The sequence below is a fragment of the Vulpes vulpes genome, chromosome 10 (genome assembly GCF_048418805.1).
Source record: "Vulpes vulpes isolate BD-2025 chromosome 10, VulVul3, whole genome shotgun sequence".
Lineage (NCBI taxonomy): Eukaryota > Metazoa > Chordata > Mammalia > Carnivora > Canidae > Vulpes > Vulpes vulpes.
In genome coordinates, this window is record NC_132789.1 from 18,136,947 (window position 1) to 18,155,219 (window position 18,273).

At 51.9% G+C, this 18,273-nt stretch overlaps 1 protein-coding gene across 6 annotated transcripts in view; it reads left to right on the forward strand.

Moving 5' to 3' along the window:
- The window catches only part of WSCD2 (WSC domain containing 2), a 120,203-nt gene that overhangs the window by 90,031 nt on the left and 11,899 nt on the right, over positions 1-18,273 (forward strand). For all 6 annotated transcript variants that reach the window (XM_025986615.2, XM_025986613.2, XM_072723026.1 and 3 more), the window contains 3 exons: positions 5,570-5,691; positions 8,638-8,812; positions 14,776-14,940. In XM_025986615.2, coding sequence (XP_025842400.1) covers positions 5,570-5,691; positions 8,638-8,812; positions 14,776-14,940 — 462 coding nt within the window. The remainder of the gene's footprint in view (positions 1-5,569; positions 5,692-8,637; positions 8,813-14,775; positions 14,941-18,273) is intronic.

Sequence of the window (18,273 nt, forward strand, 5' to 3'; positions counted from 1 at the left end):
CCTCACCTTATTTGCTATTCAGGGCATTCAACTCAGCCCTCCTCTCTCAGCTGGGAGGGTCAGGGACTCATTAGCAGATGCTTAAATGTCAAAGGGAGACAACCTCAGTGGAGCTAGGCTGACAGTCTTCCTTACCCTTCCCACCCTCAGAGTCTGGCTGCTTGAAGATGACCTGGCATCTCAGCATCCAGGCCAGTGGGAGGAAGTCACACGGAGAGGTGGCAGGGAAGAGATTCAACTACTCCCCCTGCCTTTCCATTTAAATCTAAGGGCAGACGACAAAGAGACAGGTCCACAGAGTTTTGCTGCCCCTCCTGCCCTACTTCCAGCTCCCCAGACTTCTGCATCTCTGTCTCTATGCAAAATCCACCCTGTATCTGTGCCTCCACTTTAGAGATGAAAACATCGAGGCTCCAGAAGGAGGGAAAACTTACCCAAGGGCAAACATCAAGGAAGGGCAGAGCTGCCTGTATGATAGGTGAAGACTCTAAGGTCCAGGGAAGAGAAGCAAAATGGGCACTAGTGCTCATGTCTGGGCACCGAGCTGACTGCTAGGTTTCCGCTCCTTGGCCAGGCAGATCATCCTGAACATTTCACTCCCAGGGAAGTACTGTGGCTTTCGACTGTGGTGCTAGCCTGGACAACCTATTCTGGAGCCCTTGGGTCAGGGCCAAGCCCCTCAAGGCCACCTGTAGATGCATGCTGGTGATGTGGACTCATTAGCAGTTGGAGCCCCAGACACAGGCACCAGGCCAGGGGTGGTGGAGGGCAGGGCATTCGGCCAGCTAGGTCCAGATGCATGTGCAGGCTCAAGGACCCTGAGTGATGCCCTGGCAACCTCAGTTACTCAAGGTCATGTTTGCAAGAGGATGCAGGGGTGACCCCCTAGCAGTGGTGACCCCAAAGACCACCTTGGCTGGACTCCAGCTCTCACATGTCCACGGGCAAACACACTGCTGTCCAAAGACTGGCATGTCAGGTCCAGTGATACACAGAACCCCAGACAGATAACCAGCAGTGCCCCCCTCTCTGTGAGCTCCAGGCTTGCAGGTCCCTCTGCTCTCAGCATCCTAGAGAGAGACTTAGTCTGGGCTTGGCTCCAGTAGAGAGACCGGCCCCCTCCTATTCCTCTCTCTTGCATGGTGCAAGCAGTAGCCTTCCACTGGGGGCACAAACATCTCTGCTGGAACCTAGGTGCTGACTGTTCTGGGGATTTTTGAGAAATGCCCAACCCCTGGTGGCACTGAGCCTGTCTGGTGGGAGGTTGGCTGAGGCTCAGCCAGGCCCTCTGCTAGGAGAGAGGGAGCCTTCCTCTCAGCTATGTGGTTGCCAGGCAACCCAGAGAGATCACATAGGGTTATTTCTCCGCCCCATGGTAGAGGTCCCACGCACAGCCACATGGCCACATACAGGTGCCCACTGTCAAGAGACAGCCTGCACACACACGGCCCTACCTTCCCACAAACACAGACCCACGTGCCCGCGGTGCCCATGTTCGCAGCCTCGGCACTGAGCATCCAAATGCCCGAACAGGAAGATCTGCACTCACATTGCCACAGTCACACATACACACACACTGCCGCCTTGTCACACGCATTATACACACCTGTCCCACCTCTCAGACACACCTTCACTGCAACTAGGCCCATGGCTAACCTTCTGACCTCTTGCCCCACTGATGTTCAGACAGGTGCCACTCACCCCACAGGTGCCCTGACACCCTTGACCTCATCTAACAACTCTGTCTTCCTGTTCATGGTCTCAAGGTAGGGGCAGAGGCATTCAGGAAGGAAGCACATGGAGGGGAAGAGGTGGTGGGCTTCAGATCTCTCCAGTATCCCCAGGCCTGCCCCAGTCCCAAAGGGACCTCAGCCCCCAGGTCATTTCCCATAGCAACCCTCCCAGCCTCAGCCATGACCCAGGGGGATTATAGGATGATCTTTTGACTAGGATCCTGCTTGGAAAGAGGAAGGTTAACAATTTGAATATGGTTTTGGAAACTCAGGGTCAAGATCTGGGTGTTCTTTGGTACTTAAAGAAAATCTGACTCTAGCGTCGAGATATCCTAGAGTGATAGCCTTGACTTTGTGAATGACGAGAGGTCAAAGTAGAGTGAATGCGAAGGGCACGAGAGGCAAAATGAGTGTCACAGCATTTTTTGAAAATGTTAATATGAGGCCCCACGATGGCTTCTTAAAGAGGCACGGCCCAGAAAGCGTGAGACCTCTGAGCTCAGACATTCCTGGATCTGAATCCAGAAGCTGCTACTTGTCAGCTGGGTGGCCTTGGGCGAGTCACGCTCCCCCTCTGAGCCTCAGTGTCCCCATCTATATAATGGGAAGAGTGAGGCCTTCCTGGTAGGGAACAGGGGGTAAGGTATGTCAGGTGTTTACACGGTGGCCGGCATCCAGAGAGCAGCCAATCATACCACCCAGAGGGGAGGAGGTGTCTCACTTAGATTGCAGACTCAGCTCTGCGTCTCTGCGCTGGCTGACTTGGTCAGGTGGGTTCAGCCCTCTGAGCCTTGTGTCTGTATCCGTAAAAACGCGGCAGCTCCTACCACCAAGGTGATGTGCCTGTTCCACAAGGCCACGTGTGGGAGCGGCTCAGCCTCGTTCCTGGCAGATAGCACGTGACCAGGACGCGGGAGCCACAGTGATACCAGCCATACCCCGATACCCCTCTAAGCACCTAATTCATAACAGCATCATTCTAATGGACCTGGATAAAGCATGGACTTGGGAGACAGAGCAATGTGGCATCATTTCACTGTCATTGGACTGCTTCGTGGCACTGGAAGGCAGAGAGACCCCTTAAGTCTTTGACTCTCTGTCTGTAGAATGGGAGGAGCCATCTACTGTGATGGCTGGTGGCTGCTGTGAAGAGGAAGGGGATGCCAGGCACCCAGCATGGAGCCTGGCATTGGCAGGGGCTCAATCAGCGGTAGCAAGAGTTGAAGAGGGAAGGCGAGCTCCCTTCTTTCTGGAAGCAAGGCAGACCTGAGCGGGCTGCCAGCTAACAGTTTTCTGGTTAAATGAGGGTTTGCACACCTGCTTTGGGCCTCCCACCTCATTGCTGAGAGTCTTTAGCTCAAATGCCTGACTCCCCTCCCTGGCCTCACTGTGGATGGCACATCCTCTGAGCATCATCGCATCTTCCTCGGGTGACTGATCAGTTCGTGGGGCTTCCCTCTGAGCATTCTGGGTCATGGGTTGGGACTCGAGTGGCATTTGGGATGTGACAGTTCCTCACTTGGGGGGTGGAGTGCCATCCTTTACGGGAGAGAATTTGTGTGGTCTGTGGCCTGTAGGACCACAGAGTGGGTCTGCGGCACCCTGAGCACCCCCAGCTACCACAGCCACCACCATCTCCCTCACCAGCCTGGAGCAGTGGCCGAGGAAAGCAGGGAAGACAGGATGGGATGGTGTAAGCCTGCGGCGTGCTCTGGAAATGAGCTGTTTACCCAGATTCCAGATGTCTTCTCAGTTTGCTGGATTGCCTCCGCCAGGAACGACTCGGGGCTACTGGGTGCCAGGTGGTAGAAATAATCACTAGGGTGACAGCTGACATTTAGAGCGATCGCTCCCCAACTCCCTCCTTCCCTCCCTCCCTTCCCCTCCTCCACCACCCTCCCACTCAGGGAGCAGTTCCGTGTCTTCTCCCCTGCACATAAGCATCAACATATGTGGCTATGCCACCAGGGTGGTTTGACACCCCAGACAGACATGGAGACAGACCTAGATGGAGGTATATGGTTTTTGCAACTTGCTTCCCTTTTTGCCAAGGGCTGACATTCTGTTTCAGAGATGATCCACAGTAACATTTTGCCAGTGATGGGCACTTAACCTAAGTCGCGCTACTCTCAGCTGCAGAGCGAGAGTTTACTCCAGACCTTGGAGAGCTTTCCAGAAGGTGCAATGAGATGATGTTAGTAAAGTTCCCAGCAGAGTAGATCACACGTGGTGGGCACTCAGTAAATGACACCTATTTCTGTGCTCCGGGTTTTGATCTGCACCATATGAACCGTGTCCTTGGTTTTCCGTGACAGCTGCGTTCTGGAAAGGTTCATGCAACTCAAATTTGAGAACAGCTGACCTCATTTTTAAATGGGCATCATGAGCCTTTTGATAAGTTTGACAGGGGCATTTAAAAAAATTTTTTTAAAGATTTATTTATTTCAGAGAGAGAGAGAGCAAGAGAGAGCAAGCATGTGTGCGGAGGGGGAGGGTTAGAGGGGGAGGGACAGAGAGAAGCCCAAGCAGACTCCGTGTTGCATGCGGAGCCCCGTGCCAGGTTTGCTCTCACGACCCTGAGATCACGACCTGCATGGAAATCAAGAGTCCAACACTCAACTGACTGAGCCACCCAGGTGCCCCTAAAATTTTTTTTACATTTGTCTTAACTGTATTAAAAATATATATTCACTGTAGAGAAAGCTAGGAAAGGTTTTAAAAAGATGGAAAGAAAAATTGCCTATAATGCTGCTCCATTAGTCAGCGTTCTCCAGAGAAACAGAATTTGTAGGAGATATATATATATATGTTAGGGGATTTATTTAAGGAATTGGCTCATGGAGTTGTGGAAGCTGGCAGGCCTGAAATTTGTAGGGCAGACCAGGAGGCTGGGAACTCAGATAGCAGTTAATGCTGCAGCCTTGAGGCAGAATGCCGCCTTCTCTGGGAAACCTCACGGGTTGCTCTGGAGGCCTTCAACTGATTGGATCAGGCCCACCCACGTCGAGGGTCATCTCCCGTAAGTCTCCCTAAAGTCCACTAATAAATCGTAGTCACATCTACAAAATACCTTCACAGCCACACCTAGACATATGTTTGACCAAACAGCGGGGCGCTGTCGCCTAGGCACGTTGACGTATGATGGCCATTATGCTTCCTCTTCAGAGATGACGGTGGGTATCGACGTGTTAGTACAGGTCCTTCTACAGATGAATAGTGAGAATTTTTATATAAAACTGCTATTTTATCATATGTGGAGTTTCGTCGTCTCAGTTTATATTTAACCTCTTGAACACATGTTCATCTGTCTAAAGTAACCCTGAATACCACTTACGATTGATGGGGGCACAGAAGCCCGTTGTCTTGTTGTGTACTTTGTCTAGTGCTTTATCGTTGGACTCCTAGGCTGTTTCCGGACTTTCATGTGTTACTTTAAATAAATGTTACGGCGAACATCCTTATTCCTAAATCTTTGTGTACACCCATGGTGGGTGCCACAGGCTCCCACCCTAACCCCCTTTACCTGCTGTGACATTGGCAGCTGTGGTTCTCACCTGTCCCCTTTTGTGAAAATGCCCCCTGGCCTGAAAGGAGCAGGCTCCTGACAAAGAATGATGTGGCCCCAAAAGAACGTCTCTGTGACCTGGGCTGTTGACAGTGATCCCAGGGTTCAGGAGGACACTCTGAATTATTTAGCTGATTAGTTTCCACTTTGGTTCACTCTGTGATCTTGGGCAAGACTCTTGCCTTCTCTGGGCTTTAATTTGAAAGTGCTTTCTCCAGAAGGTGGCTTTCTGGCCGAGATCTGACCACTGCTTCTCCCTCTGTCCCTGCAGATGGAAGTGCGGTGTTCCGAGGCTGCTTCCGCAGGCCCGACAACCTCTCCTTGGCCCTGCCCGTGACAGCTGCCATGCCGAACATGTCCGTGGACAAGTGCGTGGACCTCTGCACCGAGAAGGTGAGCGCAGGGTCCTGTTCACAGGACTCTGAGGAGGGGCAGTGTGGAGCAGCTGCAGGAAGGGGTCTTGGCTGGAGAGGCAGCGGCCCAGCCTGGATAAGGAGGGTGTCACTTTTGTGATCTGTGACACGGGAGAGGGACATGATGGTTTCATGTGCATCTAAGGGGTAGAAGTGACATGGGGTCGATTTCTTGAGGAGGTGGGTTTGTTCTAATCATCAGGAATGTTCAGGAATGAGAGTGATGTTCTTAAATGGGCCCACAAGCATGAGTTGCAGATTGTCAGGGAAAGGCAAGGGCAGCCCCACTTTGTGACAGAGTGAGCTCCCCATCACTGGAGACATGCAAGTAGAGTCAGGGTAGGCATGGCATCCAGAACTTTGGGCGTTGGATTGAAGTTGGACTAGATGACCTGTGGGTTCTTTCTCAGCCTGAGATCCTGAGATCCTTCGTCCCTAACCAGGCAGTGAACACCACAATAATAGGGGCTGTGCCTTGAACATTGGTACCTTCTCAATACCCGGAGCAGGACTAGGTATATCATTGGCACTCAGTGATGTTGGAGGAGCTCCATCCTTTTTTTTTTTTTTAAGATTGTATTTGTTTATTTATGAGAGACACACCGAGAGAGGCAGAGACACAGGCAGAGGGAGAAGCAGGCTCCCTGCAGGCAACCTGATGTGGGACTCGATCCCTGGACCCCAGGATCACACCCTGAGCCGAAGGCAGACGCTCACCACTGAGCCACCCAGGCACCCCTCCATCCTTCTTTTAAGATGAACTCTTTACATGAGGGGCCAAAGAACCACCGCTTCCCCACCACACAAAGGTGGTTGCCCATTTTATTCATTTGCTTGGCTGATAGCTGCCGAGAAGCTTCTTTGTTCCAGGCCTCTGCTCAGTGCTGGGAATGCAGAATCCACAGAAGTGGTGTCTCTCCCCAAAGATGCTGGCATTTGCTGGGGGCCTGCTTGTGGCTCCTGCTGGGTGCTCAAGCCTGCACCCCAGCTCCCGAATGCCCCGCCTGCTCTGAATTGTCCTGCTTGACTCAACCCTCAGCGAGCCTTCTGATCTATGGAGCACCTCGCAGGTCCTCCATGCAGCCCTCTGCACCACGGGCCTCAGTTTACCTCTCACACGGAGGCTTGGGGTTGAGGATTTTCACCCTCATCTCCCAGATGACAAAACCAAGACCCAGACAGGTGAAGTCATTTGCCCAAGCTCAGGGCACAAGAGGATAGGGCTGACACCTGGGCCTGACTCCACATCTGTGCTCTGAATTTCTGAGCCGCCCCAGAGAAGATTCCAGAGCCATTCAAGGGCAGCCAGGCAACCTCAAGTCACCGAGCATCTCCTGAGTGCTTGCTCTGCTCTGAAGGGGCATCCTGGAAGGTCAAGGGTGACATTTGTAAGATGAGGAGGTTTGAGCAGCTTTCTCTCTTGGGCAGGAGTGCCCTCCCCCATGGTGTCTCCTCTAGGTGGACACTCCTCAGTCCCTGAGGGCGCCGGAGGCTGCAGATCAGCTGCAGGTGGCACACAAACATGTGAGATGATCAGGTCACGGGCAAAGCAGTATAACAAAGGGGCAGACTGTATGCAGGACCGGAGAAAAACAAGGATGTGTGGGTGGACAGGAAGGCCCCTCTGCAAGCCTCCTTCCAGTTTTCTCTCCTCTCCTTAGGGGGTCACAGGAGAAAAATTGAAGGGAATATGTGGGCGGGGTGTAGCGCTGCCTGTGCCACGGGGTGGAGGGTGTAAGAGACTCAGGAGCTCAGCGGAGGCTCGATATGTATCACCTGTTAGAAATGCCATCAGTCAGGGCCCACGCAGACCCACCTGCGTACCGGCATCTCTCCTCCCTCCCTCCCTTTCTGTCTCTGCTCTTCGGCTAAGAGGTGAAGTTCCTATTTAATACATGTTAGGAAGAAACCAAACCTACTGTGGAAAGTTCGCTGGATTGGCCACAGACGCGTGATTTTGCTTTATTACTAGAGTATTCCTCTCAGGGAGGATTCCGGAGCAGAGGTGAATGGGACAAAGGACAGCCCCCTGCACCCCTGAACCCCAGTCCCCCCTAGCTCCGCCTTAGCTGCTCCGCAGAACAGTTAAAGCAACCGGGGGCAGGGATCCCTGGGTGGCGCAGCGGTTTGGCGCCTGCCTTTGGCCCAGGGCGCGATCCTGGAGACCCGGGATCGAATCCCACATCGGGCTCCCGGTGCATGGAGCCTGCTTCTCCCTCTGCCTGTGTCTCTGCCTCTCTCTCTCTCACTGTGTGCCTATCATAAATAAATAAATAAATAAATAATTTAAAGCAACCGGGGGCAGCTGTCCCCACGAAGATCAAAGATCAAAGATCGTAGCTACATCTGGGGACCCGCAGCCTCCTTGGCTTAAAGGAACGGGCTCAGACAGCTTTTCCCAAAGTGCGGGCTTCGTGTCGCTCTGAGGCCTGGGGGTTTCCAGTGCCAGGGCGCGGGACAGTGAGAAAAGCATTTTCTTCTCCGTTTTCTTTCCAGTCCTCCAGGGGAAAGCTCCTTCTCCACTTCTCCGTGCTCAGGTGTCTGTGACACCTCTCAACCCTCCACTAATCTCCCCTCTGCAGGAAAAGCTAGAGCCCACTGGGGCTGAGTCTTGGCAGGCGCAGCGCCTCCTTAGAAAGTAATTACAGTGTTTTCTTTCTGTGCTACTTGCCTCTGCGGCCCGAAATGTACGAAGGGCCAGTTTTATTTGTCAATTACACCTTAATTAAGCTGGAAAGAAATGAGAGGGTCCGAGGTCCGAGGTCCGCACGTGGGGCCAAACTGGGAAAAGTGAAGTTTGAGGAGTGTCAGGTCGGGGAGGGTGGTGGAGCAGGACCTTAGGAAGTCCAGCCCTGCTCTCCCCGGGGAGTCTGGGCAGCCCCGGGGGACGGGGGGTCAGCGGCTGTTTCTCTCTGCCCCCCTCCAGGAGTACCCGCTGGCGGCCCTGGCGGGCACCGCCTGCCACTGCGGCTTCCCCACCACGCGGTTCCCCCTCCACGAGCGGGAGGATGAGCAGCTCTGTGCCCAGAAGTGCAGCGCAGAGGAGTTTGAGAGCTGCGGGACTCCCCGTTACTTCATCGTGTACCAGACCCAGGTCCAAGGTAGGCCGGGGCTCCCCCAGCAGACCCCCGGTGGCTTCCCTCCCAGAGGTGCCCCTGGCCAGCTGCTTCCATACTGTACACGGGACACAAGGGCAGGGCTGGGGAACTTGGCCAGGCTGGGCGATCCCAAGGGGCCACAGAGCCAGGGCCACCAGGCAAGGGGTGTGGGGCTCTGGAGACCCTCCTCTCTGTTCCTCCTAGGGGGCCCCACCTTGGTGGTGGTTCTCCTGTAATGGAGGCAGTGAGATTGAATATGAAGTCACCTGGGCTGGGAGTGGGGGACACTGAGGGAACCAGCACGGAGCTGCAGCAGGATCCTGGGCAAGCCCCTTTCTCTTCTGGGCCTCGGTTTCTCCATCTGCAATATGAAGCTGTAGAGTGCTGACCTCCAAGAGCCCCCTCCCTTTTTTAAAGATTTTATTCATGAGAGACAGAGAGGCAAAGACTTAGAGGGAGAAGCAGGCTCCATGCAGGGAGCCCGATGTGGGACTCGATCCCAGGTCCCCGGGATCACACCCTCAGCCCAAGGCAGATGCTTAGCCACTGAGCCACTTAGGCATCCCTCCAAGAGCCCTTTCAATTCTAGAGTTCTGTCCATTTATTTATAAAACCTTCTTTTTCTCCATCTCACACTTTTCGCTTCTGTTCCCCTCCCAGTGCTTTCTGCTTGGCTCCTGTTCCGTTCTTGGGGCCACCAGTCTGTGGTGGTGGCAGTGCTGAGGGTCTCTCGAGGACGGTCTTGGTGCCAGAGTCCATGTGGAGTTCTTCCTTAAACTTTCTCACTGAATCCCCTCTGCTCCCAGGAGGTGGGAATAGTTATGGCCACTTTACAGAGAGGGAAACTGATGCTCCGAACAGTTCAGGGCCTTGCCTGAGGTCACACCACTTGTAAAATTTCTAGCTGAGAGCCATTTCCCCTGACCCAGGCATCATGAAGGGTGGGCGGTGCTTACAAGGGTGCCGTGCTCAGTCCGAAGGAAACCCTTCAAGGATTACCCCAATTGCAGAATATACTGACCACCTACTATGCATTGGTCACATGCCAAGCCTCAGCTCATTGAATGATGTAAAACCCACAGCCTCTGATCGGGCAACATCATCCCTGTTTTCCAGGTGGGAGAAGCAGACTCTGGGGTTGGGAACTGGCCACGGTTGCACGTCTATGAGAGTGACTTGTTTTCAGGTCTCAGACTCCAAAGCCCTTGCTAGAAAACTCTGTTCACAGGGCAGAGAACATTCTCCATACCCTCTGAAGCCTGGAGACCCTATAAAACACTATTGGGCTAGACCTCCTCTTCATCTCCCAGGAACCAGGCATCCATGTATGGTTGGGCAGGTTGGGCACTGTACAGTCATGACCTGTAGGAAAAGTGGTGCCTAAAAGCCAGCCCTTGCTCTGCATTCTGGATACCAGTGCCTCTGCCCAGAGGGAGGAGAGGGTGCCTTTTTCTGATGGGCACCAAGGTGCTGAAAGAGCTAGTGGCAGCCCCATGAAGAGCTTGTCCCCTCTTTGGCCTGATGAAGGTACTGATGGTAGCCACCTGTGGCTCCTTCCATGGCTCTGAAATCCTGCTAAGAGCCCGGTGAGTGGGAATCTAGTAAATTGTGGCTGTTGGCTTTGTTTACAGTCCAGTGAGGAGGGACGAACATTTGTTAGCTTTTAGGAAGTGGTGGTTAGTGTGTGCAGGGCCATGTTGTCCTAGCCTAAGGGAGAGTCATGCACAGATTCCATGACTGTGACTGGCTTTGATGTGGACAGAACACATTGGAGCCTTTTCAATAGCAGATAAAGAGCCCCTAATTGATGACTTTGCTCATTCCCTGGGCTGCGTCCCCAGGCCATTATTGTTCTTCAGTTTTTTCCACATCAGGCTTCCAGTCCCTCACACTGGCGAGGTTTGAGAGGCCTGTGACTTATTAGGTGGCCGAGAGCCTGGTGCATCATGGCTCCCATTTATTGTGCATTTGCCGTTTGCTAAACCCTAACATTCCTACCATGAACAAAACTATTTAACATCTATGTGCCAGGTACTGCGTAAGCCCTTTAGGCCGAATTAACTCCTTCAGTCCTCACAATGACAAGGCTGCTATTACTACTACTGTACAAACAAGGCAGCTTGGCACAGGGAGGTTGGGTAGCTTGGCCAGAGTCACACAGCTAGGACAGGGCAGATCTGGGGTTCACACCCAGGCGGTCTGGATCCTGGGCTGCACTCTGAGCCACAGCATTCTCAGGATATGCTGAAAATGCTTCACGGGGCGCCTGGGTGGCTCATTGGTTGAGCATCTGCCTTTAGCTGAGGTCATGATCCCAGGGTACTGGGATCAAGTCCCGCATCAGGCTCCCCACAGGAAGCCTGTTTCTCCCTCTGCCTATGTCTCTGCCTCTCTTTGTGTCTCCCATGAACAAATAAAATCTTTAAAAAAAAAAAAAAAAAGTTAAGTGTGGATTTTCAACCGTGCCAGGGGATTATCACAACCCCTAAACCCTGTGCTATTCAAGGGTCAACTGTACTTTGAAATGCATGGAAAAAAAAAATAGGATCGAGGGGGGTAAAATGAAGAGGTATAAGAGGATCAAGTCAATATAACAATGTTGACAAATGTAAAATCTTCCATGAATTATGAATGTTCACGGTGTGATTCCATTTTTTTCTGGAGGCCTGACATTGTTCACCCCCCATCATGAAATGTTAGGGTGGGGGGGAACCTGGCCCTTCAGTTTCTCCAGAAAACCGCATTCTCCATTCAAACGCTGCCTGAGAGGCCAAGACCCACTCCCGAGGTAAAAGCTGTTGTTCTCAGCCCTAAAAAGAAAGTTTATTTGGTGTCTAAGCTCTGTAAATCAAATCAGGTGCTGGAGGCAATACTGCGTGCAGAGCTTTAGAACCAGACAGAGCTGGGTCTTAATGCCAGGGCTGTCATGGCCTAGCTGTGTGAGCAAGATTCTTGCCCACCACTCTCCCCCCTCCCAGCCTGTTTCCTCCCATAACCTGGGGCTAATAACCTTACAGGATTAAATGGAGAATACGTGTGAAGTATGTGTGAAGCTCAACCACCAAGCCACTCAGGTGCCCCCATATTTAACTTTTTTTACAAGTTTATTTTTAAGTAATCTCTATGCCCAGCATGAGGCTTGAACTCACAAGCTGGAGACTGAGTTGCATGCTCTTCTGACTGAGCCAGCTGGGTGCCCCTACATTTAAGTTTCTGTGGAGTTCAAAGTTAACTCCTAACAGGCTGCTGTTGATTGGAAACCATGCAGGCAACGTCAACAGTTAACCTATACTTTGTGTGCTACATATATAATGCACCGTATCACAATAAGCTGAGGAAAAGAAAATACTATTAAGAAAACTTTAAGGAAAACCATTTATTAAGGCAGTGTACTGTATTTATAAAAACCTGCATGGAGTAGAACTGCACAGTTCAAATCCATGTTGTTTGAGGGTCAACTGTAAGTTGCAAACATTGTTACACTTCATTAATTATAATTCAGTATTTACCAATGATTTTTTAAGTGACCTTTTACATAGTGTGAAATGCACAGATTTTAAGGGTGCTATTCAAAGATAACTGGATAATCCATACTCCTATCAAAATAGGAGACCTGAACAAGAAAGGTACACACCTAAGCTTTTTTTTTTTTTTTTTTTTGCGGTGTATTTCCAGGAAAACCGTTCCTAGACACCTACTTGGCTTCAGCAAAGAGAAAGACCAGATTTATTTTTTCTAAAGTCTGTTCTGAACAGATTGAACCTGGCAGGGTGGGAGAAGAGAGCTGGCTCCCTGGCCGGAAGCCCCAACACGTTGAGGGGCATTTGCTTGGTACTCCTAGTGCGTGAGCCCTTTGTTAACACACGCTCCCCCATGTCACCCTTGTGAGAGCACCATGTTGTCAGTAGTCCCATTTTAGAGGTGAGGAAACTGAGACTCAGATCCATCATTTTTCCCAGGGCACCCAGCAAATAGGTGGCAGATTGGAATCTCAGTTGAGGACTTCAGCGCTTTCCCTTGATGGGCTGTTAGGAGACCTCACTGTGGCTCATAGTAAGATCTTGGTACTGACTGGTCCTGCAGGATAGGAAAGACCACGTGAAACCCTGAAAGGAATTCTGTGCAGGGGGTGGTATGGTGGGTGGTGCCAGACACTGCGTGGAGTGCTAGGTGGCCACCTGTGCCTCCAGCGGGACTGGTTTTATGCAGGAGCCGGGTGGAACCCAGAGGGGCCTGGCTGGGAGCAAGCAGGAGGAGAAGGTGGGATGGGGAGTGTGGCCAAGCTCTGCCAGAAGTGGGATGGGAATGGGGTGAGGACAGAGCATGGTTCCTTGAAAAAGATTTTTGTAATGATGGAGTAATTTGTTTTTGTGTGAATGCTGATGTGATGGAGCCAGCTCGGTGAGTGGAGGGGGGGAGGATGGGGGAGGATGGAGGAGATGAGACCCAGGAACGGGAGCACAGGCAGCCCTTCTCCACCCCAGGAGAAGGAGGGATGGGGAGCGTGGGATGCAGAGCAGTCTGGTGAGCTCAGGGGCAGGGGAACCGTGGCCGGGTGAAGACAGGGTTGTCTGCTGTCCCTTTGTTGTAACTAAGGATGGAGGTCCTTGGTCCAGAGTGAGGAAGTAAGGCCAGAACCCCCAAACCTAGGATCCTCCCCTCTTTCTCTTCCGCTGCAGAGACTCCCATGCCAGGCCTTCTCTCAGCTTCTCTTGCATCTCTAGGGATCAAAAGAAATCAGGGGGGTGCCTTCTTAGCTCTGGAGGGGGGGTGGGCTGCTGTTGGGAGGTGTTGGGGCTCTGACAACAGTGGCATCCTGAGGACTCTGTAAAGCCAGAGAATCTAGAGAATCTGAATGGTACCCACCTGTCTCCACCCATTTACACATGAGAAAGTCAAAGGCTAAAAAAAAATCTCCCCTTTGAGCACTGAAGCATATTAACATATTACGTGTATAATGACAATCCTTATGAGAGCCCTGCCACGTAATACCATTGTTCCTCATCCGTCCCATCTACCCACCACTGTGTCTGTCCTTCCACCCACCCAGCCATCCACATAATCTGTCCAGTCATCCATTCGGGATGTTTGGATTATCCCTACTATGTGCCAGATGATATGGAAAGTGCCGGGGAATCTTCAAAATAGCATTATAAGCAAATAATCCTTTAAGTACCAACTGAGTTGAGCAACTAGGAGGGGATGGAGCATGTTCTCGAACCATAACCCAGAGAGTAGGGAAGGTGAGCAGTGCTGATTCAGCAGGGTGCATGGAGAGAAGCCTTCTGCCTGGCAAAGGCATGCGGGAGGCGGTGAAGGCTCTTGCTACCCAAGGTGCTGCTGGAAGGAGCAGAGCATGGATAGGAAATGAAGGGACCCCAGAGGCTGACAGGTGCATGGGAGGGATGGGCCTGGGAGATGGCAAGAGCCAGGCCACACATGGGCTCGGAGGCCAGAGTCAGAACCCTGGACTAGATGCCGTGCAGGTGGATGCCATCTAGTCTCCCATGTCCAGGTACTCTTCATGATGGGAAATGCACATTGACGATGAGTGCACAAAAGAGAAAAAGCCCTGCCATGAGAAGTTCACATTCAAAAGATGTAATTGTACGTTGCCAGATCTGTTGTGTTAGTGTTAAAATTTAAGGAGTTAAAGGAGTAAAGATAGGAAAATGGATAGAGGCAAGGAAGGTGGGTGTGGGGTGGTAATATGAGAGAGTGATTCTCCATGCCAGGAAGAAACTGAGGCAGGAGAGAAGACTCTTCCTCCTAGCTGACGTTCACAGAATCCCTACTGTGTGACCATCCCTTCTCATCTGTGATCTCATATAACCTTTGTGTCAACCCTGTGACGGGGATGTGGGCCCAGAAGGACTTCCATCACAGGCCCTGGGCCGCATGGTTGGGAAGTGGTGGGGGTGGGTCTCCGTCCACCCCCGCCCCTGACTGCGTCCTGCCTTTTGCAGACAACCGCTGCATGGACAGACGGTTCCTCCCAGCCAAGTCCAAGCAGCTCATCGCGCTGGCCAGCTTCCCAGGCGCAGGCAACACGTGGGCTCGCCATCTCATCGAGCTGGCCACGGGCTTCTATACTGGCAGCTACTACTTTGACGGTTCTCTCTACAACAAAGGTGAGGAGGCGGAGGGGAGTGGAGAGGATCCCCTGGGGGAGGGCATGGGAATACCCTTCCCGAGTACCTAGTATGTGCCTCTCAGCTCACCAGGGCACGTTTGTGAAGACCTACTGTGTGCTTGATACACCCCGCCTTCGCTTATACCCCACAAACCTTGCCTGAGTGGCATCTGTTCAGTAATGGACACTTATCTAGCGCCTACTATGTGCATCTCTGATTAGGGCACCATAAACCTTCTTTGCATACCTACTATGTGCAAGGCCCTCTCCAGCAACTCTATGCCATATACAGAGGGACAAAACTAGGTTCATTTGGGGGACATTTATTGAGCACCTTCTATGCATCAGGTGTCTTAGCTGCCCTGAAGACAATGATATCTGTGGTGTGGGTGCTTTATTTTCATCTTATTCATAGATGTTTACTGAGCACTGCTATGCTCTGGATGTACTTCCAAGCTTGGTTTCCCAGCAGGCATTTATGCAGTGCTGACTGTGTGCCAGGCACTTCATGTAGGTTCAGATGGCCACGGACAAACTTTCTTGGCTGCCTGCTAGGTGCTACATTTTTATTTAGCCCTGCACAATAGACCTGGGAGATAGGATGTGGTACCGTTTCCCAGATGCAAACACTGAGGCTTGGAGAGAAGTAACTTACTCCAGGTCACACAGATTGTTTTCAAAGGGCTGTTGAGGGTTTACACCCTAGTGTGTTCCAGTTTCAAAGCCTGCGTTATGACTTCCATCACCCAGGCAAGAAAGTCCAGGGGGCTCTTACTGGGGAGCTGAAAATCATGGGTGAAATCCCCATTGGGTGTGAAGCCCCCTCCCAGGCATGGTAGGGGTTATCAGGGAAGCAGCTCTGTTTGGGAGAGGTTTTGTCCATATGTGGGCAGCCCGTGGCTGTGGGTCTTCGTGTCTGCCAACCAGATGAAGACCCCTTCCTGGCTGCATGACGTTGAACAAGTGTCTGCTGCTCTCTGATCCTGTGTCATCATGCACAAATCAGAGATCACAGTATGTACTTTGTGGGGTCATTGTGAAAGTTGAGTTGTGATGTGTAATACGCTTAGCATAGAATAAGTGTGCAATAAATGTAGGCTGTGAATACTATGGTCCGGGGGCCAGGCACTGGCCAGGCACAGCGTGGTGTTGACAGAGAGCCATCCCTGAATCCCAGCTCAGGGAGAGCCAGGGAGTGTCTATCTGAGGGTAAGAAGTAAGTGGGAGGGAGGAAGGTCAAAAAGGATGAAGAGAGACAGGTTGGAGGACGGAGTTAGCAAGAATCCCAACTTCTATATATTGTTTAATTTTTAGTTTTGGTTTAAGCGATCATTTATCAAGTGCAAAATATGCAAAAGGCTCCCAGCTGGGGGTTTTGCATGCTTTTCTACCAGGATTTGAACCCAGGTCTGGCTGTCAGTGGTATCTGCGCGCTTAACCACTGTGTTGTGCAGCCTTTATGGGAGTTTCTGGAGAAGCCCAGGCACGGTCTGGAATCTCTCTGGCTTGTCCTGGAGAGTGGCAGGGAAAAGCAGACTCAGGAAGCATTCCATGGCTGGCCCACATCCTAACCTTCCTGGGGCTGGGGCAGCAACCCTATTTAGGGAATTCTAGAATTTACAAATACAGGGATCCTCAGGATTGTTAGTCCAGGGATGCAAAGTGGTTTCATCTCATGTGTCTGTTCCAGTGAATCCCTGTTTTAGGATGAGGTCCAGAGGAGGATCCTGAGGTTCTCTTGTCTTTCAGAAACAAAGTGCCTTAATCTAGTAGTGATGCCTGGTTGAGGGTATAAAGGGGGAAGGGTGAGCTATGTGCCAGATATTTACCACCTCTGCTCTAACTCAACCTCCTAACTTCAAACAGAGGGAAAATGAATCTTAAGATGGAGTCGGGAGGACACCTGGGCGGCTCAGCGGTTGAGTGTCTGTCTGCCTTTGGCTCAGGGCATGATCCCTGGGGTCAGGGGATCCAGTCCCACATCAGGTTCCCTGAAGGGAGCCTGTTTCTCCCTCTGCCTGTGTCCCTGCCTGTCTCCGTGTGTCTCTCATGAATAAATAAATAAAATCTTTAAAAAGAAAAAAACAAAAGGTGAAGTCAGGAGGTTGAATCTTTAGACTGACCTGTTTGCTTATCAGGTATGGGACCTTGGACAAGATTTACTCCTCTGAGTTTCAGTTTCCTCATTTATAGTACAGAGATGTCAATACTGAACTCAATGGCAGCTTTGAAAATATGTAATAAGACCATGTGTATGAGGCTATAGTGTTAAAATATACATTATTTTTTAATGACCTGAAAGGGGGACAATCAGCTATTAGGCAAAGTCAAAGGCGGGGGGTTGGTCTTTGACTACACAGTAGAATTATCTGCGGAGCTTTTTTTCTTTAAGATTTTGTTTGCTCATGAAAGACCCATAGAGAGAGGCATAGACATAGGCAGAGGGAGAAGCCCACTCCCTCTGGGGAGCCCAATGCAGGACTTAATCCCTGCTGGGTCCTGGGTTCGAGAACAGGCTAGCCCTGTGCCCATGGGTTTCATCTCCCTGGGAGGTCAGGATCCTCCCCTACCCCATCCCATCTGCCTGGAAACCTGCTCCCCAGGCCGCGGGCCACACCCCCTCCGCTGCGTCGCTGGCAGACTCACGTGTCCTCCTGCTTTGTCTTCCTTGTACCCAGGGCATTCCTGCGTCATGGCCCTTGTTATAAATATATCGTGTCACAGTTAGCCATGCTAAGCATCGTGGGTGTTTTATTGAATGTCTGCAATGGGATCATGAGTCCAGGGAGGCAACGGGGTGGGTGCTTTATATATTCTGTGATTTGGTCTGGGGCAGGGGTGTGCAAAGTGGACAGGACTCACCCGAAGGGCGTGGAGGGAGCCCCAGGCAGAGGTGGAGATGTGACGAGCAGCAGAGGAGGAAACAGAGCAGTTGGTCAACAACAGGGTTTGGCGGCAGCGTGTTGGACCGTGGGAGGGGTGAGGGCTGTGGCAGTGATGCAGGAAGGAGCAGCCTGAGCTGGGTAGGCAAAGACCCTGAACCCCATTATCCTGGGGCCATGGGCCAGGCAGGGAAATACCCCTCTGGCCGCAGAGCTTCAGATGGATGTTCAGCTGCAGGGATGGGGTGGGAAGTAGGGGACGGGGAGGGGGGGGTGACAATGACATCAAGAGCCCACTGACTGGAGGTGAGGGGCCTCAATGATGGCCCAGAGGTGGTGGTTTCTGTAGGATGAGCCCATGCTCCAGGGACTCCTGCCGTTTGGAGTATTTTAGGGTTTCTTCCCTCATCCCTGCCACTAACTAGCTGGATAAGTGGGGGGGGGGGGGT